This window comes from Vidua chalybeata, chromosome Z (genome assembly GCF_026979565.1).
Source record: "Vidua chalybeata isolate OUT-0048 chromosome Z, bVidCha1 merged haplotype, whole genome shotgun sequence".
Classification (NCBI taxonomy): Eukaryota; Metazoa; Chordata; class Aves; order Passeriformes; family Viduidae; genus Vidua; species Vidua chalybeata.
The window spans coordinates 29,429,440-29,456,034 of NC_071570.1; the positions used below are offsets into that span (position 1 = coordinate 29,429,440).

Here is a 26,595-nt window from a genome sequence, read left to right on the forward strand (position 1 = left end):
AAAAAAAAAAAAAAAAAGAGACATTATTGTTGGGGGATGGGTAGGAAAAGAAAAAGCAAGTGGCTTTTTTTTTGCAAATATGGTTTGTCAATATCAGTAACACAATCATGAACTGACCACACTCTATGGGCATTATTTTTAAACTTTTGGTGTCTCCATCTATACTGAAGACCTCTACACTGACTCACTCTTAACATCATTGTCAGTTTTGGTTCCTGTGTTAGCCTGAGCATTTTATCAACCTTCATTAATCTCTCAAACACTTTCTTCTCTTTAGGTGGGTGGGATCTTAATAGAAAACATCTCAAGCAAGTATTAAGAGGCAATAAGAGACATATGTTTGCTTCAAGTATTGACAAATGACTGATTACAGATGAATGATCTTAAAAGTTAAAGCATGGACACCATCTAAATACACAAGCTATGTTATTGCTATCAGGACCAGGCATTACCTCCTAAAACAACCCTAAAAAAAATAAAATCCAACCAAATAAAAAACCCACAAACAAACACACAAACAAAATCCCCAAAAAAACAAAAACCAAAACCAACCAACAAAAGAAAAAAAAAAAAAAAAAAAAAAAACACAAACCCAAATACTACTACTAAATCCTGAAATAGATTAAAAGACACTTTCATCAAATAGTTTCTCATTAAGTTAGACGGGCATGAAGGTCCTGACCTGTTAAACAAGCTAGAGCTCACATAACAGCATGGGGTGGAAAAAAACACTTGACAGGTTGGAGAGATGGACAAAGAAGAACCATCTGAAATTCAGCAAGGGCAAGTGCAGGGTCCTTGCCCTTTCCAGGGAGGAACAACCCCAGGCACCAGCACAGCCTGGGGCTGACCTGCTGGGGATCAGCTCTGTGGAGAAGGACCTGGGGGTCCTGGTGGCCAACAAGCTGTCCTTGAGCCAGCAGCGTGTCCTGGTGGCCGAGAAGGCCAGTGCTATCCTGGGGGGCATTAGGAAGAGCATTGCCAGCAGGTGGAGGGAGATAATCCTGCCCCTCTACTGAGCCCTGGTGTGCCTCACCTGGAGTGCTGTGTCCAGTTCTGGGCTTCTCAGGACAACAGAGACATGGAGCACCTGGGGTGGGTCCAGTGGAGGGTTGCAGACATTTTTAGGGAACTGGAACACCTTACTAATGAGGAAAGGCTGAGAGAGCTGAGCCTTTTTATCTTGGAGAAGAGGCAACAGAGAGGGGATCTTATCAATGTATACAAATACCCTAAGGGCAATTGTCAGAAAAATAGGGCCAGATTCTTTTCTGTGGTGCCCAATGACACAACAAGAAGCATTGAGCATAAACCAAAACACAGGAATTTCCATCTGAATATGAAGAACTTCCTTACTGTGAGGGTGATAGAGTACAGGAATAGATTGCCCAGAGAGGCTGGGGAGTCTTCTTCCCTAGAGATACTCAAAATCTGTCTGGATGCAATTCTGTCTCACCCGCTTTAGGTGAACCTTCTTTAGCAGGGGATTAGAACAGATGATCTTCAGAGATGTCTTCCAATGCCAACCATTCTGTAATTCTATGATACCTAGATATCTTAAAAATACAAACCTGAAAAGCTCACACTCCCCTGAGAACACCAGCTTTACTTTTAACTAGATTTTCTTAAATTCCAGAAGATGTGTAAAGTTGGCTTTGGCTTCTGTTTGAAATATTTCTTTCATGATGTTAATAAGGTTTTTCTGTACTTAACACCATAAATCTGTTTCAAGCTTTCTGTTTTCCATCAGATAAAGGAGAACTTGAAGGTTTTGTGATTGGTCTTTGTTTCAGCATGATACTCATTCTGGTTTTTGCACCTCTCACTTGTTTTCTGGTGATTAAAAGGTAAGAACAGAATATTGACTGGAGTTGTTAGCAGCACTTTTGTTTTGCTTAGCTCTGAGTTTCACAACAGTGGGCCTTTTTTGTCATTAAAGGCAACACAACTCAAAAAACACACAACACAAAAGCCACCATAGTAATCTCACAGTGAGAACAATTACAAGCCACTATAAGCTGATTTAAATGGTAAAGCTGATTAAGTTGGTAAAAATCTATACGCTTTAGCTTTTGATTCCTTTATCTAACAACCTCCTGTCACAAACATGCTTAGAAAGAGTCAGGATCATTTCTCACACTGGGACATATGTTATATAGATAAAGCATGCATTTGATTATTTTTCTCTAAGATGTTTCTTGCAAACACATTTGGATGTAATGGGTTCTAATAATAATTTTCTGACAAACCTAATTGTATGACACTAGTAACACTAAAATACACTCCTGTTACTATTTGGTGTCCTAGAACACCACCTTCCCTTTTTCTCCTCTTCACAAAGCACCAGCTTCATAAGCTGAAAGCACAGCTGCTAAAGGACAGATGGCACAACCTGTGGCTTGAGAGCCACACAGCATGACATAGCCTGCTTTAGCTTTAAACTCTTGTCCTTGCCTCTGGGAAACAGATTCTGCATTTTCAGATTGTATTTTAAGTTGTGCTGCGTCTGATACAACAGTTTTGACAGGAACTTCTGAGACCTACCTAGTTTTGACCTAGAGCAAACTTCGTTGTGTCCAACATAAGACCACACTTCATTGTCTGGGCCCAATAGGAAAGAGGAAAGGGGGAAATAAAAAAACAAACCACAAAACAACCAGGTAGCACACAGGAGCCCAGTGTAGCACTACAAAATAGTGCTTAAATTTGTAGTAATATTGAACACTTTGAACTGAGATAAAGGGTCCCAGTGATGCCCTCATCTCAATTGCCTTCTTGATTTCTAAGAAAGGAGTCACCAGCCAGCCAAACACCTATCTTCACAGGATCAGCAGGAGATTCAGCCACAGTCTTCACTCCAACCACAGCCTAAGCAGAGGCAAAGTACCCTAAAGCTAATGAAATCTAGCTTTAATTTCAAAATTGAAAAATACTGAAGCCAACACTAAGGTAGAGCGATGGACTACTTAAACTCTCAGCCTCTCTTACAGCTTTGTTGAGGCTTTTTTTATAGAGGTGAGATACTGTATGTAAAAGCTCCCAGAATGAGCCAAACTCAAAACAATCAGGAAAGAGCAGGAGTTGGTTTCCTTAGAGCTTCTTCCATACTACCAGTGCCATTACACAGGGGCTGAATGCAACCATGTCTTGCTCTTTGTTTTCAGAGGAAAGGAAACTTTTAAATCAAAGCCCAGGAGGAAATACTTACTGAAACAAGCTTCATCCTATATGTCCCAAAGCCCTCAAGGAAGATGGAAGTTTTGTGGAAATGATAGCAAATTAGATGTATAGAAATGTTAGATATATAGACTAAATGTACAGAAAGAGACAACATTGCCAGCACTTTCACAGCTCCTTTGTCATTAAACAAGGATGATAATCATCATTAACTCAGTATTTCAGTGTAGACTACCCAGTTGGGTCTTCAGATTTTAATTAGCATTATGTTTAAATGTCTCTATAGAACACCTTTTTTTAATGGTTACAAAAATGTTAATATGTTATGTATGAAGAGTAATTAATTTAAATGTATAGGAAATGTCAGTCATCTAACCTGATGTTAAATGTAAAATACTGTTTTACAGGCTGAAAATGTCATATTGGCGCAGTGTACCCACCCCAAGAAACAGCACTGCACTTCAAGATATGGTAAGCACTCTTCTGACAGCATGAAAAAATGCACAGGGGAGATCTTTGATTAATCTATAATGCTAGTTATCTGTCCTTTCACACTTGGCTCTAGAAAATGTCTAATATCAACTGCTTGGAAGCCAGAGTGATATTCCAAATATAGGATGGGGGATAGTTTCTATTTAGGCATAGGCTGTGTACACTTTTAAATTTAATAACGGTCTCAGACTTTTTTTTAGTACATTGTAAATAATTTTTAAATACATGATCCTTAAAAGAACAAATAAAAGCTGAATGGAGGTAGATGGAGTCTAAAGAGAGAAATTCAGTTTTTATATCCAGTCAGTTTTTACCAACTCAAACTGATGATTAAGTACAAGATATTCAAAATACAAAGTAGTGAATTGTGGCCTAATTCCAGAGAAGTATTATAACAGAGGCCATGTAACATGGTGTTTTCTGAAGTCTGCTCCTCAGTCCCTGCTTGCCTCTAATCCAGGGGCTCTGATTGGCAGCTGGGAGCTGTCTGAGGAGCATCTGCCAGTCAACAGGTAACAAGGTTCAGCAGCATGCTCACATCTTGCCCACAGCTTTCCCATATATTTTGGTAAGTATACCTGAATTTCAGCACTAAATAAGCAGGAAAATCACCTGTTAGGAAAAAATACAGCTATTACAATCAGCTGCTGGAGACCACATTATCTACTTTTGCCTATTAGTGGACTTTTTTTTTCTTCACCTTCTTGCCTTCCACCTTTTAACAAGATTTCTACTGCAGTTTTGGTGACATCTAATACTAAAAATCCTCCTTTTAGAACACCTAAGTTTATCTCTTAAGTGTCAGACCACCTATGATTGTGTTTTTGTAGCAAGAATTAGTACTGCTTTCCTTTATAAATCTCTTTTTCTGGAAGACTTGAACTTAATTTGGCACTTGACAATCTAGTTGTTTCTCTCATGAAATTTAACAAGCAGACTTCTATCTCATCAAATTTCATGGATTGGCTAGTATGTATCTACTGTCCAGAACTGGGATACAGGTTGAAATAATGAGAAACAATATTTCAGAAGACCCTGATAGTCTGCTGATAATCAGAAGTTTTGCTGAACATCAGCATTGCTTCCTGCAAGTATGAATTTTCATATTTCAGATCAGGACTTCCTCACTTGCTTTCTTTCTTTCTTCCACCTAAATGTAGATAAAGAAGTGATGAGTTCAGAGCTAGTCATCAGGTAGCCATTTTGCAATGAAGAATTGCAAGTGAAATATGCTGAGACTGCATGCTACAGAAAGGACAAATAGGTTTTATGAACCACAGTGCCATTTTGACATAAAATGCTTAAAAGTAAAATATATTAATTTAAAATGCCTTTAACTTTTCCTGCAGAGGTAAAGCAACTATCAAAGAAAATGAAGTCTGTATTAACTATGCCTGGTAGAGAATATTGTAATGTTGATAACACATCAGACACAGAAATACCAGATACAGGATAATGCTTTGGGAGAAAGCAGAAAAAGCACTATGTCAGGAGACAGTGCAATAAACAGTTTACCAGACATATTGTCTAGAAGTAATTTGGTATTCTGAACAGTTAATGAACTGTGGAAAAAGGTATTCCCCAAGTAGGTATAGCAAAACAGGGACAGGGAGCAAATCTTGCTATATTCTGTACATACATTTGATTTCTAGTTGTTCCAAGACTGAACCACATCAGTTTAGTTGAGCAACTTAGCAACTCTTGACAAGAATACAAAAATAATCAAAAAAAAAAGCAGCAAGACAACTTGTTGTCCAGACAGGGGATTACTCAACAAAATATAAGTGAATCATACAACCCATGGTACAGAGCAGCAGGAGGAACTGAAGACACTCATTACAGAGACCAGGTAAATGAACTATGGGGAACTAAAATGTCAAGTCAGTCATCCAAACCAGTTTTCTTTATGTTCTTCACATATAGCCAAGATTCTTCGAAGATACTTCTTCTTCTTCACCTATTGCCTCTTTCAGACAGAATCCTAGCATTGCTATGTTCTTTAGAAAAGACCTCCATTATCATAAATTCTAACCATTAACCAGCACCACTCTGTTCACCACTAATCCATGTCTCAGGTGACACAAGTAGACATTTCCAAACACTTTCAGGGATGGTGAATTCACCACATCCTGGACAGCCTGACCACCCTTTTAGAGAAGAAATTCTTCCCAATATCCAATCTAAACCTTTCCTGATGCAACTTGAGGCCATTTCCTCTCATCCTCTCACTTCTTACCTAGGTAAAGAGACCAACTCCCACCTGGCTACATCCTCTTTTCAGGCAGGTGTAGGGATCAATAAGGTCCCCCCTGAGCCTCCCTTCCTCCAGGCTAAACACACCCAGCTCCCTCAGCTGCTCCTCATAGGACTTGTGCTCCAGACCCTTCCACAACTCTGTTGCCCTTCTCTGGACATGTTTGAGTATCTCAACATACTCTCTAAACTGAGGGGCCCAGAATTTGGCACAGGATTTGAGGTGTGGCCTCACCAGTGCCCAGTACGGGGGACAATCCCTGTCCTGGTCCTGCTGGCCACACCATTGCTGATCCAGGCCAGGATGCCATTGGCCTTCTTGGCCACCTGGGCACACCCTGGCTCACGTTCAGCTGCTGTCACCAGCACCCCCAGGTCCTTTCCAGCCACTCTGCCCCAGCCTGTGGAGCTGCCTGGGGTTGTTGTGACCCAAGGGCAGCACCCAGCACTGGGCCTTGTTGAACCTCACACCACTGGCCTCAGCCCATGATCCAGCCTGCCCAGATCCCTCTGCAGAGCCTTCCTGCCCTCCAGCAGATCAGCACTCCCACCCAGCTTGGTGTCATCTGTGAACTGCATGAACTGCATGAGCTCATCGGTGAAGATATTAAACAGGACTGGCCCCAGCACTGGTGACTGAACACCAGCTGGATGTAACTCCGCTCACCACCACTCTCTGGGCCCAGCCATCCAGGCAGTTTTTTACCCAGTGAACAGTATAACTGCCCAAGCCAGGAGCAGCCCATTTATCCAGGAGAATTCTGTGGGAAATGGTATCACAGGCTTTCCTAAAGTCCAGGTAGACGTAAAACCTATTTCAGATTTGTTAGCTTTCGAATTTGGGCTGCTCTTCCTAAAAAAATATTATAATGAACATACATATCATACAGATCTTTATTCAAAACAAGGCAGAAGTTAACCATGCAGTGATGTCGACTTATCCCATTACAAGAGAAAAAGAGAGATATTTTATTTGGTATTGCTGAGACTTCAAAGAACAACATATTCTCATTTCTTGGTCAGATCACAACTTGTAAGAAGAAAGAAAATAAAAAACAATGCACACTTATTTATTGCAAAAAAGCCCAGTGTAAAAAAGTTTAGAGCAAGTGGGGGCAGGGAGGCAGGGGGGGAAAGAAAGAAAAAATCTAATAGCTATACCAACCTGCCCATAATTTAAAAAACATGGCAAACACAGAACAATCTAGGAGGAAAATAAGGAAGCTTGGTGTTACCAACTGTTCTCCATTTAACTATCCAGAATTTGCAAAAAACTTGTTACCCTAGGTATACTCAGATCACAAACTTCATAGCATGAAGTTTAATAGTAAACTGTTCATAGTAGCTGACAGCTTAATCTTGTTTGGCTGCTGTTCAAGTCGCTGCCTTTTTATAGTAATATATTTGCTAAATTTTTTGAAAGCTGTGTTCTCAGAACAGCACATCATGAGGCTTACATTTTATCATCACTACTTTTAGTCCCAAGTAAACATAAAAGCAAGAAAAACTGGTTAAATACTATGGGACTGGAGAAGATGGTCCTTTAAATTAGGTACTTTCAGTCATACTTCTAAAACCAAAGATGAGCTAAAATGGATTAATTAGCATATTATTCTTTTTTCTTGCTTTGTCTCACAGACTTATTGGAAACCTGTTTCAAGGTCACTGCTTCAGGCCCTCTCAGACAATGATACCACCAACCTTTTTGTCATAGAGCATGAGTCAAAGGTTCCTCTGACGCTAGACCTCTCCACAGAGGTTGGAGAAGACAAGCATAACACCTGCCAATCAGAAAAACCTAGCAATAACATAGACATGAGCCTGAAGCATGAAGAAATCCCTGCAGAAGCAGTTACAAGTGAAGAAGACACCATTGCCATGGAAGTACCACTCTTGAGTGACTATGCCAGCATGGAGTTTAGTCAGAAAGCCCTGATGAGTCTGGCAGTGAGCACACCTGAAAGAACTGCTCATCCTCGTCTGAAGATGGAACTAAGCAGTAAGCCAGCACAAACTGTGCAGAAGGTTTTGTTTCCTTCCCAGGACTACCTCAAACAAAGCCAGGTGGTACTTCTGCCATCTGGACCAAATTTCATGGGACAAACCAATTAAACCTGAAGCATCTTCATTATTTTCCTTACCATAAAATGAAGTTCCAAATCTTGTTCTTCAGTGGAGCCACTAGGACCTTATGGCGCAGTGAGCTTGTGACAATAGTTATCTCCACTATAGTAAGTTTCCTTGGCAAAATAGATTGATTGTATTATTAGATTAGCTATTTCACCACAGTCATCCAGTGGAAAGTCCCACAGGCAAAACCTTTAGGGACTTATATGAAAAAATCTTTCAGTGCCTCTTGCTTGGTATTTTGTTCCAGGGCATTCAGGAGCCATTCAAGGCTTCCACTCTAAGCACAATGTCATTGTAGATATTAGAAAACAACTCTACTCACTATGACCAGCTTCAGATCTGATTTTCAAATCTAGTAAGTTCTCCACCAAAAAAACTTCCAGCAAAAGTATCTACCACTTCAAAGAAGATCTCCAGTTGGTCAAAGCTGGTAGCAGAAATTAGTGAAAATGTTTCAAATTAGGAATCAAAAGTTTGTTTATTGATCTATGTAAAACACCATTAGTGCTTTACCTTCTAGAACTTTACAACTTTAGTCATTGTAGATAAATAGTGCTGTGTAAGTGAAGATGATAATAAGTTTCATTGATAGTATTGGAGATGTTACTTGTATTAAATTAAGGCTATTTCCTCCTACAATTACCTACACATTCAGAAAAACCCATCCATAATTTGTGATGAGGTGTAGTTGCAGATATGTTTTCACACTGCAATGACAATAACTTTTAAACAGACTTCAGGAGCTGAACAGATATTTCAAGTACCCATACCTCCAAAGAGGTAGAGGAGCCACTGGAATACAGGGGATAAAAAGGGTCTTCCTCAATATGCTTTCTATGCAACTCCATCATGTATCTCCGCAATGCAAGGAGTCCATTTTCAGGCTTACAAGAGTTTCTCAGTCTTGAACTCTCCAAGCATTAATGGTCTGCACTTACTGTAGAAGACCCAGTTTATTGTTGTTGTCTCAAGTTTAAGGAGTATTTTGTTAAAATTGCTTTGTGGAGAAAGAAATTTATCACCTGTAAGCACCAGAGAATCCATAGATGGATATTTTTTAACATTTTCTCATTAAAAGTGAAGGATGATTGGCATTCACACAAATATTTCCACTCATACTAGGCAGTATGAATTATAGAATAGCCATGCTTGCAAAATCTCAGAGAAATTCCGTATCTCCCTTCATTGGTTTAGTGAGAATCCATAAGAAAATTTAGTTTATTCATTTTCCTTATTTATATTCACTCTCTCTTTAACTACATCTCTCTATATCTGTTAAGACTGCAAGGAACTAACCTGTATTTCACTGTGGGTAATGCACTGTATTTTTTCTTAGCACTTAAAATTCCTTGTTCTCCCACAAAGCAATGTGCACTCATAGCTGTTAAATTGAAATTGCAAAAAAGGGTAAGAGAAGCACTCCCTAGAGATCACACAACTTTGGACAGTCTTTTAAATATCTTTTTTTGAACTTTATTATGGTGAGTTTGCCTGATTTGAATTTAAGAGAATGCAAATGATCCTGCTATTAGTGGAGCTATTTTTACTTGTAATATCAAGTAGTGGTATTGAAATGCTGTTACAGACAATGAAGTCCTGATATATAATCTTTATCAGGTAGTCATAATTTATACCTCTCCAGAATATAAGAATTATCCATGCTCGTTACTTACAGTATTTCTTTCATTTCTGGTCAAAGAACTTTATTTTCCTGGTGCACACCTTCAATGGCTTTACTCATCCCTGTAAATACCAAATTCTTCTTTTCTTACTCCGCATCTAACAAAGCAGTAAGTATTTTTCTGTTATAGATAAAATATATATAAAGTAAGTAAGTAGAACCAAACTAAAGGCTTGCAAGCAGTTTCAGTGTATGAAACAGTCTTGATACATGAAACTTAACAGACAGTTTGGGCTTTTAACCTGGTGATTATCAACTCCACTCTACTAGCCATTGTCTGACATCTTGCTACAGAAAATTCATATAGCAGAACAGGAGAGTTTACTAGAAGCATCCATGGATATTAAATAGGAGGTGTAGATGTATTCTATTTTCAGTTATAAAGTTCACAATATATGTAATTCTTAGTTGATCTCATTAAAGCAACATTTGCACAATGGCCATAAACAGTACATTTGGGAGAATAAGATACACATGAAAAATCCTGGTGTGGAGATTAGAAATAAATTAAAACTTATCCCAGCATGATGTATGGTTTGAAAGCAAGGAAAGAACCTTTTATGTGGAGAAAAATAGAAGAATATGTTTGCTAAATAGTTTCGTGCAGCCAAAAAGGAGGTTTAGTTGGAATAATGTACTTACTCTGGGACACAGGATTAGGAGACATACCATGCTCACGTCTTCAGGTTAGGAAAAAATCAATGTCTGTGGTATGTTTTTTTGGTTGGCTCTCCTGTGGTGATTTTTAGTTCAGTTAGAAGAGTCCTACAACAATCATCTAGTTGTACTCCCTGACAACTTCAGGCAGTTTAGAAAATTTTGTGCATATACTGGTGTGTAGTGACTGCAGAAGTCTTCTTATACAAATAAACATGTAAGATAGTTTATTCCATGTGCTATAGTATTGTTCAAGTGGTTAGTGTAGTGTTCTTAGCATCAATATTCTTAGCTTCAACATATATTATGTTGAGTGAAATTGCAGATATGAAGGCTCAGGACCACAAAGACAAGGTATTTTATAATTAAATTTTTGCTGTTTTTTCACTGTCAGCATAGCTCTGGATGATCACTGTCAGCATTAGTGAGAATTTAGACATGATGAAAGCTTAGACAACTGTAGACATGGAAGCACATCATCATCGTGATTTATAGCATGGGATATTATACTGCAAGGTTGCAGTACTTTAGCATTCTATATTTACAGAGAAAGGAAAGTAATACTCGGTCTCTAATATAGCACAAAGCTAGGTTAGTACACATGCATTTTTCTGGTATCCAGAGTAGATGATTTCTCTTGCATGGACATGAGGACTTATTATTATTTTTGATTTTTTATTAAATTTTTTATTTAGTGCTTAAAGTCAGACTACAGTGCAGTAGTTACTTCTGAAAATTAACACTGTGTCAGAGACAAAACAAACAAGTACTCACCCTGGAACAGGAGATTGCAGCAACCACAATATTGTAGAGGTTTATTCTGTGTTAGTTAACAAGTGAATAATAATATCTACCAAATATCTACAAATTCCCCCAGAATCTAAGCCTTTAAGCTCAGACCCTTAACCCTTAGAGCCACTTTTATGGCACAATAATATCTGCACTCGAGCAGAGCTGTCTGGAAAGCAGAGAACACAGGAGCATCCTGTCAACTCAAGTCAACTACAATTATTGCTACAAAAATTGTCAAATACTAAAACACTTCATGAAAGACCTCTGGTTACAGAAGATACTCTTAACTCAGTGTCACAGACTCTTGGCTTGCCTGTTTTTCTCTCTCAATGGCACTGTGTGTCTGCTGCCTGAATGAGGTTAAATGTGTTCTGATACAATGTTGATGGAATTTATATGAACCTGGGTAATAAAACTTGTGATGGCTTACACCACTCACTTCTGAGCACTGTTTATAGAAGACTGCTAAGACAAATCACTCCATGCCAGTGGTGTTGGGATGGGAATAATCTTATCCTCATACCTATTTCAATTCTGCAGAAGAAGCACCAGCTTGATAATAAAATTGAAAACAACCTGCTGTGCTAGAAATGGTCATTCCCATTACCCATCCTCAGAGACCCCTCCAGTGCTTCACAGAATCATGGGATCACTGAGGTTGGAAAAGACCTTTAGGATTGAGTCCAACTGCAAACTTAATACTGCCAAGCCCACCACTAAACCACGTCCTTAAGTGCCTCCTGGGATGGTGACTTAACCAGTTCCCTGGGTAGCGTGTTCCAAGGCTTGACCACTCCTCCTGTGAAGAAATGTTTCCAGATATTCAATCTAAACCTCCCCTGGTGCAACTTGGGGCCATATCCTCTCATGCTGTCACTTGTTACCTGTGAGAATATACTGACTCTCATCTCACTGCAACATCCTTTCAGGCAGGTGTAGAGACTGATAAGATCCCTTCCCTGAGCCTCCTCTCCAGGCTAAACATCCCCAGCTCCCTCAGTCATCTCTTGTAAGACCTATGCTCTAACTTCCTTCCACAAAGCTATCCCCAAACAAACGGGGCTTATTACTTTACTAGAATGAGCACATGAAGGGAGTAATCTGGATTTGTTGAAGTGGTAGACACAGGAAGGACAAAGATAAGTCCTGAAGAATGACGGGCAAAGCTACAGCCAGCGCTGACAGGAAAACAAATTAAATGGGTTCAAGGCCTTACTGGAAACACTGGAGCCTAGGTAAGCTGGAGAGTCGTAAACATGCTATTTTACCTGAAAAAATGACAGGCTGCAGCCAGTTTTTCATATATTCATAGTTTTTCATAGATTGCAAGCACAGAAGTGGATAACAGAACAATAAACAGAAAAAGAACAATATGTATTCTCTGACCTTTCCCAAACAGTAATTTGGGTACAGACCCAGAGAGTTGTGGTGAACGGTGCTGCATCCAGCTGGGGATCAGTCACCAGCAGCATCCCCCAGGGATCTGTGTTGGGCCCAGTCCTGTTTAGTGTCTTTTCTGATGATCCAAATGAAGGGATTGAGTCTGCCACAGTAAATTAGCAGATGACACCAAGCTGGGTGTGAGTGTTGATCTGCTGGAGGGTAGGAGGGCTCTGCAGAGAGACCTGGACAGGCTGGATAGATGGGCTGAGTCCAGCAATCTGAGGTTTAACAAGACCAAGTGCCAGGTCCTGCACTTTGGCCCCAGCAATCCCCTGCAGTGCTGCAGGCTGGGGATAGAGTGGCTGGACAGTGGCCAGGCAGAAGGGGACCTGGGGATGCTGACTGACAGCAGCTGGACGTGAGCCAGGGTGTGCCCAGGTGGCCAAGAAGGCCAATGGCATCCTGGCCTGGATCAGCAATGGTGTGGCCAGCAGGACCAGGGCAGGGTTTGTCCCCCTGTACTTGGCACTGGTGAGGCCACACCTCAAATCCTGTGTTCAGTTCTGGGCCCCTCAGTTTAGAGAGGATGTCCAGAGAAGGGCAACAGAGCTGTGGAAGGGTCTGGAGCACAAGTCCTGTGAGGAGCAGCTGAGGGAGCTGGGGTTGTTTAGCCTGGAAAAAAGGAGGCTCAAGAGAGACCTCATTGCTCCCAACAACTGCCTGAAGTGAGGGCACAGTCAGGTGGGGGCTGGTCTCTTTTCCCAGACAACCATTGACAGGACACAACCTCAAGCTGTGCCAGAGAAGTTAAACTAGACACTGGAAAAAATTTCTTCACAGAGTGATTGGACCATGGAATAGGCTGCTGAGGGAGGTGGTGGGAGTCACCATCCCTCAGAGTGTTTAAAAAAAGGCTGGATGTGGCACTCAGTGCCATGGTTTATTTCGTAAGGTGGTGTTAGGTCATAGGTTGGACTTGTCTCCAAGGTCTTTTTCTACTTGATTCTGTAATTTTGTAATTGCTACCGTTAAACTTTGCTGGTAGTGGTTCTAGCCAAGGTACTCAGCAATCAGCAACCATTGGCTTTCTTCCAAGTTCTAATTAACTAACCATTCTGGCATTCGTTTCACATGTGTGCCTACTGGGTACCATCAGAATTAGGATCCATAGGATGCAATAACGCCCTTTTGGCATTACAGCTGTTGTAGCATATTTAGTATCTAGTGGTTTAGTGGGTTACATAATCTTGAAATGAACTTGGCCACTGTGACTTCTGTGTATTATTTTCAAGTGCTACCTACTGACTTTTGGAAAGGAAGCTACATGTGTTTCTGCAACTTTTAATTATTACAGCTGTGTCAAAGAAGCTGTAATTGCCAATGCCCACACAACATACACAGATGTGCTATTTATCTAGGCTAAGACTGCATTGTAGCTTTTCAACACAACAAGGGTGAGAACCTCATTGTTTAAAAAAAATAGCATTTAGTCACACTGAAGTTCTAACTAGTTATGCTGGGTCATAGGAATGTTCTTCCAATGCTGTAAAACATTTATTAAAAAGTTAAGATAAAATTTACATTGAATGCATTGGCTCAATTAAAATTACATTACTATTAAGGAACCCACTATGAAAAAGAATACAAATATTTCCACTAAAAGCTAAGAGATTTTGAGAATGTTGAGAAAATCTCTAGCTCCAAAACCAGTTAAAATAATCCAGTCGCATGTGATTCTATTCTGTTTCAATGTTCATTCAACCTTCAACAGAAGACCCTCTGGATTTCACAAAAACAAGTAAAAGCAAAGGTGTGGTAGCATACTTGAATTCACCATATCTAGGCTGTATCTCCATTGGAATGCTTGAGGAGTCTGCAGTTCCAAAAACTGTTGTGTGTACTCATAAATCCATTATACAATTGCTTTGAGGTCATTTGCTCTAGCAATGTTTCTTACTCTAACATTTTTTAAACATTAGGGTTTCTCCTCTGTTTCCATATTTGTCTATTTGCAGCTGCAGGGTTGCAGTGAACTTTTTAAAGTCTTCAATCCACCAAATATTTTACTGACAAATAATCAGTCTGTTTTGTTTGTAATACTGTATGTGACTAATTTTCTGCTCTCCAGACCTGATTAAAAGGTATGCTGATCCTAGGACACAGAGAAATAACACTGGACATCCAGTCACAAGCATAAAAGAATATATTTTTTTCAACTTCTAAGGACAGTTATGTCTTGCAGTTTTTTGTTGTTTGGTTTTTTGGGTGGGTTGTTTAGTTTGGTATTTTTTTAATAATAGTGGTTGGTTATTTGAAAGCTTCAAGGACCAAAAAAGCATGATGCAGAGAACAAGTGATGAAAGACATACTGGTTATATTTCTCTTTACACCCCTCCACTTGCATTGTCTGTCCTTCCAGCAGCCCAATAAGTCTTGGAAAGGCGACTGCCTTGCTGATTAGCTGTTGTGAAAAACGCCAACCACTTGGTTTTTAAGATTTTTAAAGTTTAATAATAATAAAATGGTTATAAAAATAGTAATACAATTAGAGTAATAAAAATTTAGAGTTAGGACAATTACAAGACAATAAAAAGCAAAGAATTACGGACGTCCGGATGCTCTCGGGCACTTAAGCCACAAGCATGCCTTGTGAACAAAGGAATAACCTTAAAAGCAATAGCCTGTTGCATATACAAAACACTTCATGATTATGCATATATTTTATTTAAAACAAGAAATTCATCTGGTACTTGTCAAAAAGTTTCTGTTAATCCCCAGGCACCTTCGAGTCTAAGTCAGGCTTGAAGAAGTTCATTTCTATTGATAAGGAAAGCTGTAAATTCCTCTCCTCTGGAAAATTTAGTAATTGTTATCTTTGTGCGAAGAATTCCTTGATTATCTCATCTCTTTCTTGAGCTAGTTAAAAAGTATCTTACATAGTATAGTTTCTCTTTTAACATTGTGTTATAACCTAAAAATACATTCAACACACTACTTGAGAGAATTAATATAGCATAACTTTCCAACATTACACATATAATATTCATTGTAACATTTGCGAAAAGCCAATCATAAAATATGCATTTTTCACAATCCCTCCTCTTATTCTTTATAAATCATTTGGCTTGAGCAATATTTCTTATCCACTTGCATTCTTTTGACTCTGTTGGTAATTAAATAAAACATGGGATTAAACAAGGAAGAAACATCAAAACAGTTGTAACACATAAAAGGAAGAATCTTAATCCACCATCCCAATCTCAATACATTACCCCACCAGTTAGTTTTTTACTTTGTTTTCCCAGTTTTGGACTGATACCTGGGTTATAATTTTTTTTTATGATATCCTTTGTTTTTCTCAGGATGACTTCCCTATTGTCATCTATTTTCAATGATCTGATATATTAAACTTTCTACAAACACCCCCTTCGACAGCCAATAAATAGTCTAAAGCCAACCTATTCTGATACACTACAGTTTTTGTTTGGCTTTGCTGACTTGATATTAATTTCAATGCCTGAGCGGTTTTGTTTGTTATCTTTATAACTACTTGGAGTCCTATAATACGATTCATATATAATTTGGGGTCAATATAGAGCTAGATTGCTGTGCTGGTATCACCTTTTTTTTTTTTTTTTTTTTTTACTAATTGCCTTTTTACCGAATCTTGGACTATATCTCTGAGATCAAATGTAAAACAAATCCATCTCTCTCCTTTTGGACATTCAATGCCCCATCTATTAGCGCTTTTTCCTAAGCTCCTTGTTATCTTGTATTTTTCCCCATTTGGCCTGCAGGTACTTAATTTGGATGGGTCATAACAGTGGCTGTTGACATGGGTGTGTGTAACAAAAAAGGAACGTTGGTTTCTTTCCATGTAATACTTTCTGTAGCATTTGTGATACAATTTTGCTGGTATCTCGAAAGGTAAAAGACAACAAATGAGAGACAGAAACAGGAATAACAGAGGTCTGGAATGGCTTATACCCCTACCTCCCCTGCCTATGGAGTTGCTTCCCGTAGCAGGTATGTGTGATCTTCTCGGTGGCAAGTACAGTGGTCAATCCAGGCTTGCCCTCTGTTTCCGTTGTCACTTCTTTTTACTAATATTTTTTTTTTTTTGGCAAGTCCTTTTTGACACTCCTTAACTGTGGTTTCCCACTATTCCTCAGGTTTCTCTCAGTCAACAGGCATGGATAATTCCCATCCACAAAACAAAGTTTTTACTTCAGTTCTTTTGAGTTCTATCTGTATAGGGGATAGATTCAGTACTCAATACCTCTTGCGACAAGAACATAGATTTTGTGAGCTCTAATACCAATTATTCCCATAATTTGAACATTTACTTATAACCCAGTTAATGTGTCCAGTATTGGGATGAATCAAATAAAGTATACAGTATAGTACTAATCGCAATTTCCCTTCTTCCCTGTACAAGTTCCAGGCTAAGGCCAGAATATAAGAACTCTTTAATTAAAATAGTCCTGATCTTCCTGTTTGAAGTGGCAGTATTCCTCTCCCAAGGAGGTGTCAGAGACGTCTCAGGGCTTATTCACGCAGTGCTTAAAACCAGTGATGTAACCAGTGATGCTTTGCCTTATTTCTCAGGCAGGTGTTATTCTTTGTACCTTCCTTAGATCATTTGGGTCTTCCCAAACTTTTACCACCCAGTCCCAGTTGAAAGTCAATCTGGTATCACCCAGTTTAGATGTGATAGTCCATTCCTCAAGTTTCTTCACAAGTTCTTTGATTTTGCTGGCATGAATTCACCCTCTTTCTGTGATTTGGATTGCTGCTTTAGTAGTACCTGGAAAGGACTTCTTAATAACACAGTGTTAAAAGAAAGACAGTACTGCATTAACTTTTACCATTAGTTTTCTTCAAAACTTCTTGGGTTTAACTAAAACTGTTTTTCTACAGCTGCTTCTTGTATCCAGCTGTGTTAATAGCTGCAGAGGCCAATTAAACACTAGGCCAATTCTAAAATGAGATGTATCACATCTCTTGCTTTTTACTTTTTGGGTGACATTTAACTGTTTTAGCCTTACAGACCCATTCTTTAGAACAAAAGCCTCCTCTTCTGAACAACAACAACAAAAAAAACAAGAAAAAAAAAACAGAAAGAAAAAATCTTGTCGAAAAAACCTACTTTGTGAGGTTTTGGAGTGCCAACTATTTTTGCTTTAATCCTTTTATCTTCTTTTTCACAGCTTTGCGTTTAACTCTGTTCTTGGCCTCTCTCCCTACCTTGTTGTCACTCTACCTAGCGGGGGAGAACTTACAGACAGCCACGGGCATGGTGACTTTGGGGGCTTATTTCACTATCTCTTTCACTCTCTCTCTCTCTCTCTCTTTCTCTCCCTTTCTCTCTCTTTCTTGACTTATGTGCCGGGGCAGAGGCTGCCATCTTGGACTCGGGACCCTGGCAGGCTGGGAGCTGCCCCTGGCAGCCCACTCCTGGGCTGCAAACCTGCACAATCCACACCCAGCCCCGCTACTGGGCCGGCGAGCACCTCTGGCAGCTCCTCGCTCTCTGGGATCCTGGCACAACCCAGCCAGCCCCAAACCCCAGTGGCACCTCGTGCTGTGCCACTTCTACCGGGTGGGCGAAACACTGGGAGTTGCTGCGCTGGGTAACCTCCATGAATCCACTCCTGCCGCAGCCCCTGAGAGCAGCCAAACACTTTTCAACTTCAACAACTCTAAACCTGGCGTCCCCAGGTGTTTTTGGCATTATATTTCCTTAGTCTACAGATCATTGAACAACTTTCTAACAACCATGTGTTAAGACACTTCTCTGCCCTTTATGCAGAGACTGCATTCAAGCACTTGCCCTCTTCTAACACTAAGACATCACCACTCTACATTCCAACATCTACATTCTAACATCACTCTACATTCCAACATCCTGGAGAGGTGAATCTGCCAATCACCCCTCCCCCCTTTCTCAATTTCTTCTGCAAGCATGCAATTCACAGCATCCTCCACCAAGGCTACCAGCCACTCACAGCTGACACAGTGCCAAAACAAAAGACTTGCTTTGCTATGACCATTTTTTTATTCACAAGCTTGAAAAGGTGGCAGGAACAAGGTAAACTACAACTAACTTCCAAAGTGACCCTGCCTGCACTAAAAAATTTGAGGCAATGTTAGTTAGTGCAATATAATTTGCAACCAGAGTTTTTCCATTCACAGATTTCCAGCCACAGCTCTCAAGAAATACCTCACCACCTCCGTTTTACTGAAACAGAGGAATTCAAGGAACTCCATCACTAAAAGGCAAAAGAAATGGTCAAACATCAGAACAAGCACCTCTTCTATCACCAATTGCTCAGGACACTATGAACTCACCCCTGGGCAGAAACACTAGTTCTGATGACACCCTTGCCTCAACATCCCAGGGCCTCTGAGGTAAAAAGGTACTGTGGCACCAAATTCAATGGATTGAAAACATCCCTCCATAAGTCATGGAGTGGAATAATAAAGCTAAGGTTTGATTTGGGAAGGGCATCTGAGGACACAGAGCATGAGTTTTACAAATCCATATTTTGAAGAGGGAATGGACAAAATATGAGTACAGTGGGGAGACAGCAAGTAAGGAATTTGTCTTTGCAATACCCTCCTTTTGACTGCTAGGAAACACTGTCCAAAGAGGTTCCTGTGGTACAAACAATAACTGAATGGGAAGAGGCACTCTTGAATTTCATAATAGGAAACAGCACCTGAGTACTGCAGTGGTGAAGCACCTTGCCTGCAAACTCACCAGAGGCGAGCAACTGCTGCCACGCTGCAGGGCTACCTGCAGCACAGAGGGAATCATGGCCAAGCCCTCCCTGCAGGCCTGGAAAAACCACACAAGGAACCCACAACTTCCTCACAGCTCTCCAAGTCACTCAAGAAATAAAACTACAGCAAGCAGAGATCCCCCTCCACCATCTTTTTTTATGTGCGTGTCACACACCCACAGTAATGCTGAAAGTAACAAATTAACAGCTTACATTAGAAGATACTGAAACCTTTTCTTCATCTAGCTTTGTAGGTTCCCTTTTATATATGTAGCCACCTCCAATTCTGGGTAAAAAAATGAGCCTTATTTTTCAGAAGGGCTATGCATGCACAACTCTAGCCGCTGTTCCAGATGCACTGCAAGTAATCAGTACTTCCAGAAAAACTACCAAACAAACAAAACAAAAACTAACAAAGCAAAACCACCTTTGCGTACCTGAAAAAGGACTGGCTGGAAGGAAAAATGTTTCTCATTGACCTACTAATCAGCTGGTGTTACTTTTAGTTTAACTTTACACAATGAGAACCACTTGATTGAATAACCTGGTCTCGACTCAAAATAAATCAAGACTAGGTTTTGCTATGTCACAGCTGTAAGCTAGTTTTTCAATCTTATGAGTACAGCAAGTTACATATTTGAAGATGAAAAATCACAATGCAAATTGGAATAAATAGTTTAAACTACTTGTACACAAAGGGAAAAGAATTAGCTGAATCAACAGCTCCATGAAGACATCTGCTCCATATGAAGCATCCTCCCCTATTTCCTTCTCCAGCCCAAACTTCCTTGTTAATTTTTCTTTATCTTCTTGGCTTAATTTTAAAACTCTGGCTGTCATCTTCCCATCTTCTGGGATAACCCCTATTCTTAATTTCACTTGTAAATCTCGTCCTAATAAGCTGCTACCCTCCCCTGGGACTAATAAGACATTCCTTATTTAAAATTTAGTTTCTCCCTCAATTGCCACATTTTTAATGACAGGAACTGTGAGACTTTCTTCTCTTGCTCCTGTAACTTTACAGTATTTTTGCTCACACTATAACTTTTTAGAATATCTAACAGACAGGTTCTTTCTGCCCCTGTGTCTACCACAAATTCCAATTCTTCTTCTTGGGGACCCACTTTTAAAGTCATCACAGGCTCCAGATGGTATCTGTCCCCTAAAAAATAGAGCCTTTGACACCCCTATTCTTCCTCAGTGTTCATCTCTTTGAAGATTTTCAGATCTTTTGCCTATTTAGGACAGTCCCTCTTATAATGTCCTTCACCTTGGCAGTAAAAACAGACATTCCTGGAATGCTCTTGAGGTTTGGTTTGTATTGGGGTTTTATTCTTTTCTGTTCCCCTGTCTCTACAACCATCATATCTAGGAGTAGTGCTCATGTGTTTTTGATTTTTCTTGTAATTGTTTTCTCATGGTGACTGCCATAATTTTTGCCTTCAATTTAGCTTTTTCCTCATCTTTCCGGACATAAACTTGCTGAGCTTCCTTCAATACGTCATCTAATGGTTTATCATGCTAATCCTCAATTTTTTCTAATTTCTTTCTAATATTTGGCCAAGCACTTATAACAAAGTTAATTCTTAACAAAGCTTTTCCCACATCAGTTTCAGGATCTATTCCGGAATCCGGTTTTATATTTCTCCTAAGTTTGTCTAACCATTTGGTTGGAGTCTCTTCTTTCCCCTTCTGTGCCTCAAAAAGCCTTTTTCCTCGAGGTGCTGCCCTTTTGGGCCGGTCGGGCAGCCGCGAGCAGCGAGGCGGGGCCGGTACCAAAGCGGCGGGCGGCAAAAGAGAGAGCGGGGGAGCTGCTGCGGGCAGCGGGGCGGGAACCTGCAGAGCCGCCGCGGGCAGCGAACTCGCGCCTGGGGCATGAACACGCGGCAAGCCAGGACCTGGGGTAGGCGCTGGGACCGGGACAGGCACCGACACCGGGGCCGGCGGAGCTGAACGGAGCAGCTCGCTGGGACATGAAACCGGCGCTGGAGCCGCAGGTGGTGCAGGCACGAATGGGAAGGGAGGGGGTAGAACTTTTAAAGGATCCCATTCTTTTTCTTTTCCTCTTGCTCCCCTCCCTTCTCTTTCCCTTTTTTTCTTTTTTTGTTTTGTTTCGGGGATTTCTGCTACCTTAAAGATTTTTATTTTCCTAAAATCCCCAGTCCAACATGTGGCATATTCTCTTTCTTCTGGATTAAACAGTTCCTTTGAGTTTACAAATACACTTAGAGCCTGACATATCCATCTTTCAAAAGAATCATATCTAGGCCAATAAACGTGGTCAGATCTTATTTCCTTTGTTGGCCATTCAAGCATACAAAATTGTATCATCTTTACTTTGTCCTTTTTTCTTGTACAAGGGTTTTTTTCCCAGCTGGCTAATTAACATAACTCCCAGGGGACTATCTTGGGGTATCTCTGTTGATAATTTTTTACTCCTGGATTTCTGTCCCATTTTTCAAGATCTTATCTATTCACCCCCTGCCTCTGTTTTTCACTTTCCTCTCACTACTTAAATACCACTTTTCTTTCGGCTATATTCTCAAAAAACCTTTTTCTCACACTACTTTTCAATACAATACACTTTCCTCCGAGGAACTATAATAAAACTTAAAATAAACAATCTACATTACATATATTTTAATTCATCCACATTCACTCAACTTTATTTTTCACTTACTCTCACACACAACAAAACAACCACAACAACAAGGTACCTTTTATTTTTCAACACACCTATTACACTTTTAGGTGTCCCTGGCCAGTCTCAGTGTTCTTGGATACCCCTCAATCCAGCTGTGTTGTTCCCAACCCCAGATCCTCTCAGGCTTATCCTCAAACTGGCAAAATTTTTACTCAATCCTGGGTGCTCTCGAATATTAATATCTCAACCGAGCAAATTTAATTCTGGGTGCTCTCGAATAATAATATCTCAACCCAGCAAACTTAATTCTGGGTGCTCTTGGAATGTTAATCCCTCAACCCAGCAGGTTTGAATCAACCCTGGATGCTCTTGGAATATTAATCCGTCAACCCAGCAGGTTTAATCCTGGATGTTCTTGGGCATTCTTATCCCTCAATCCAGCAGAATTTTTAGGGGTCCCTCCCACACATTTTACCTTTTATTTTTCCCCAGTAGCTTATGCTAAGAAAACCCTCTTTTTACCTTTTATTATTTTTTTCTTCCCAATTAATTACCTCTTATTTTCCTCCCCCACCAAGGGGTCCCACTGTTTCCCTGGGGTGGAGGGGCGGGATTCTCTCACTCTTTTTATCGCTCGCTTCGTCTCTTTACTGGCCGCTTTTCTCGCGAAAAAGACGGAAACGCAGCATGAGAGACTACCGCTCTCGCTTAGCAGGTCTGGGTAACCAGCCCGCCTCTCATTCACACACATTCATCCCCCCTTTATCCGCCCCGTCCCAACAAATACTTACCTATCCTTTGTCCTTGGGTCTTTGTTCTTCGTGCACACTTTAGTCTTAGCGGCTAACTACCGCGGTTGTAGGGAATCTCTTCCTTTTTCTTTGTTTTATTGTCTTCTTTTGTCCATCGGATCTTAACCTGCATCTGTCGGTCACACCAGGGGAGCACAGTGAGGCTGCCTAACAGGGCAGGACGCGTCTCCCTCACTCTGACTCTCCTAAGGCACCGGCAGAGAGGTGTTAGAAACCATCCTCTGCTACCATAATTGTGAAAAACGCCGATCACTTAGTTTTTAAAATTTTTAAAGTTTAATAATAATGGTTATAAAAATAGTAATACAATTGGAGTAATAAAAATTTAGAGTTAGGACAATTACAAGACAATAAAAAGCAAAGAATTACGGACGTCCGGATGCTCTCGGGCACTTAAGCCACAAGCATGCCTTGTGAACAAAGGAATAACCTTAAAAGCAATAGCCTGTTGCATATACAAAACACTTCATGATTATGCATATATTTTATTTAAAACAAGAAATTCGTCTGGTATGAATTTCAAAACCTTTCTGTTAATGCCCAGGCGCCTTCGAGTCTAAGTCAGGCTTGAAGAAGTTCATTTCTATTGATAAGGAAAGCCGTAAATTCCTCTCCTCTGGAAAATTTAGTAATTGTTATCTTTGTGCGAAGAATTCCTTGATTATCTCATCTCTTTCTTGAGCTAGTTAAAAAGTATCTTACATAGTATAGTTTCTCTTTTAACATTGTGTTATAACCTAAAAATACATTCAACACACTACTTGAGAGAATTAATATAGCATAACTTTCCAACATTACACATATAATATTCATTGTAACATTTGTGAAAAGCCAATCATAAAATATGCATTTTTCACAGCTGTGCTGCCCATGTGGCCCAGTTTTACACCCTGGCATCATGGTACTCTGCATAAAGCCATCTTACAGAATCCAACCTTACAGCTCCCGTTCCTTTTCTTCGCTGGCAAAACTCATTGCAGTCATAAGCTGCACTGCAGCAAGGACTACAGAGTTCTGATTTACTTAATTTTCTCCTTACTTAGATTAAATAAAAGCACCTTCCTGCTGTCAGGCATTCTAATTTACTTTCCCACCTCCAGAAGAAATAGTTCAAACAATACATTTAATCAATTAAGTATTAAAGGCAAACCTCCAAAATGCATCAGCTTTAGTCCTCGAGTGTTGGTCCAAGGCACCAGGTAATGAACTGAGCATAAAATCAAAATAAACCTATTTCAGATATGACTAAAAAGACCCAGCCACCTGTACATGGAATATCTCCTATTAATGTGTAAGTAGACACATCACTTTCCAGTGCATTTTGGCAGATTACTACTGCATTAGTTAGTAGCAGTAGAGTACTAAAAATAGTGGTGCTTTGTAGTAGGCTTGCTGTAACAAAGCGTGTAGCACACTCAGTGTCTAAATACGCAGTATTTCACACACTACCTGAAATCTTACTGTGATAGCTCACAAGGGGGTGCTCCAGCACTGAGTTTTACACTGCAGTGCCTAACTTCCAGAAGATGCTCTTCCTACATTAGCTGTCACACTTATACTTTCTGAAATTCCAGGACTGATTCTGGCTTAAATATTTTTGTTTCTACACTGTAATCTCCTCAACAATCCTTCAGGGGCTTGAAGCTTTCTTGGAGGTTTCTCTCTTGGGTCACACAACTAGCCTGTGTTCTCAGCAATAAGGATAACGCTTTCAAAACAATGTATTGCTACAGCAAACCCAAGACTATGATCTGGAAATTTCTGGTAAATGATACACAGAATCATGTTTAAAAAGGAGGATTTCTGGCTTCAGTCGGGAAAATACCAGAAAGGACCCACTAACAGGCTACATTAACTGTGAATGTTAAATTCCTCTCTCGATCTTTCTGGGCCAAATTATTAATTCCTTTGATTGTTATGTAAATGACGGCTTTTCAAAGTAGCACTTTCTAAATGGCCCAAGATTTACTCATCAGTGCAGCAGCAGTTCTAAATCTTTGCACTAAGGAAAGAACAGAACAACGATTTCTAAGAAAGCCAGTTAACTGGCAGCCTCATTAAGACTACCAAGAACTGCGTGAAAGGGAGATGAAATTATTCTTTTACTATTGCTGACAAGCCTTTCAAGGCCAAAAAAGACATACATAGCCTTTTCAATGGAAAAAGAATGATTCCATTAGCAACTATGATAGAATACACTTCGTACACCAAAAATTTCTGATCTCACATAAAATTTGACACTAGAGGAACATAAAAAAATGTAACAAAAAGGTGTAAGCCAAAACTTTTCAGAACAGTACAAATAGCTAAAATCTAATTTTTGCTGTCCATGTTCTCCTGCATTAAGTTAGACAATCTTAAAACTGCCTTGTCATGACAATAAAAAAAATTTTTGCCCTCTTGGATAGTCAGAGTTCACATATTCAGAAAACAAGCTGAAGCTGGTAGACAGACAGATAGATACTCAACTGTAGTATTTACTTAAATAATACAGAATCGAAGTGTGAACTGCCACTTCTCAAACTAGAGAGACATTATCTGCCAACATATTGAGCAGTTTATTAAGCTGTATTACATTCAAGATAATAGAAAAGAAACCCTTGTGCTAACGTGCTCACATCTTGCAATAGGACTTACCTACATATGAGGCAGTCTTGAATTAAAAAGTGTGGTTCTCTTACATTAAAAAAATCCTTTTGTACAGTGCTTTTAGTTTTCAATATGATTTTAATTACACTTTTCAACATATAAAAATAAAGCTAAACTACAAGCTGAAAACTTCTGTTTATGCAAACAAAATTAAATTTCAGGTTCTCTTTAGGCTCTAGCACTTAATGATATCTACATATATTCAATTCTCCACACTCCAGTCTCTGGTGAGAAAACTACATCTCTCTGAACTGTCTACTGATTGACATGATTTTAGCCATCTACAGATTTCAGCATTTATGCCACTAAGTCAAATTTTCATGTTCAAAATTATGATAACATCAAAAGTGATATTTGACTGCTATAAAATGGAAAATACCAAGCAACATTATGTCCCAGATAATGATTCAGAATTCACATCTTTAAGACTGTTTTACCACTAAAATGCTATTATCACACTAACATTTACAAAAATCCAAGATTATTCTGTGTGGATTTTTTTTTTCTTCTAACAATACATGAGCTCTGATCTTCTTTCACTACAAAAGTGCAGAGATGCTTCAGACCTAGAAGTAGACAATACACATACCATTATGGCATTACTGTTTGCAAGGTTCATACTCATCAATGAAAATAACTAAGTAAGGACTGACAATACACATACAATAATTTATAACATACATAGCAGGATTTACTTACTATCTCTTCCTTACAACAATTAAAAAAAAAAAAAAAGTCACTTCCCTAAACTAGTAACTATTACAACATAGCAGTACAAGCAAAGGGCAAAAGAGAGAAGCTACTACGTAACAGATCTGAAGAGTTTCAACATAATTTCAGGTATTGCCTTAAATGTAACTGGGCCAGTGAACACTAGCACCTAATGCAAAGCATGCTACTATGAATTTAATTCTGGCAGCATAAATGGCACTGAAGCATCCACAGCTCATTTCAGAATCCAAGCTGTACATAAATTGCTGTCAGCCCGTTAACATAAGGCTAGTTCAGATGTAACTGAATCTATCTATCTATGGCAATCTAAAACTGCCATAAAAAAAATTAGCAAGTGATTACCTAATAGTCAAAACCCACATCTCACCCATTTCCCAAGTATTCTTCATATATTTCTGGTTTCTAACC

At 39.6% G+C, this 26,595-nt stretch overlaps 1 protein-coding gene across 1 annotated transcript in view; it reads left to right on the forward strand.

The window, feature by feature from the left end:
- The window catches only part of LOC128781654 (interleukin-6 receptor subunit beta-like), a 29,541-nt gene extending 21,507 nt beyond the window's left edge, over nt 1-8,034 (forward strand). Inside the window, exons 13-15 of the mRNA XM_053931389.1 lie at nt 1,751-1,847; nt 3,585-3,648; nt 7,561-8,034. Coding sequence (XP_053787364.1) covers nt 1,751-1,847; nt 3,585-3,648; nt 7,561-8,034 — 635 coding nt within the window. The remainder of the gene's footprint in view (nt 1-1,750; nt 1,848-3,584; nt 3,649-7,560) is intronic.
- The last annotated feature ends 18,561 nt before the right edge of the window (nt 8,035-26,595 follow it).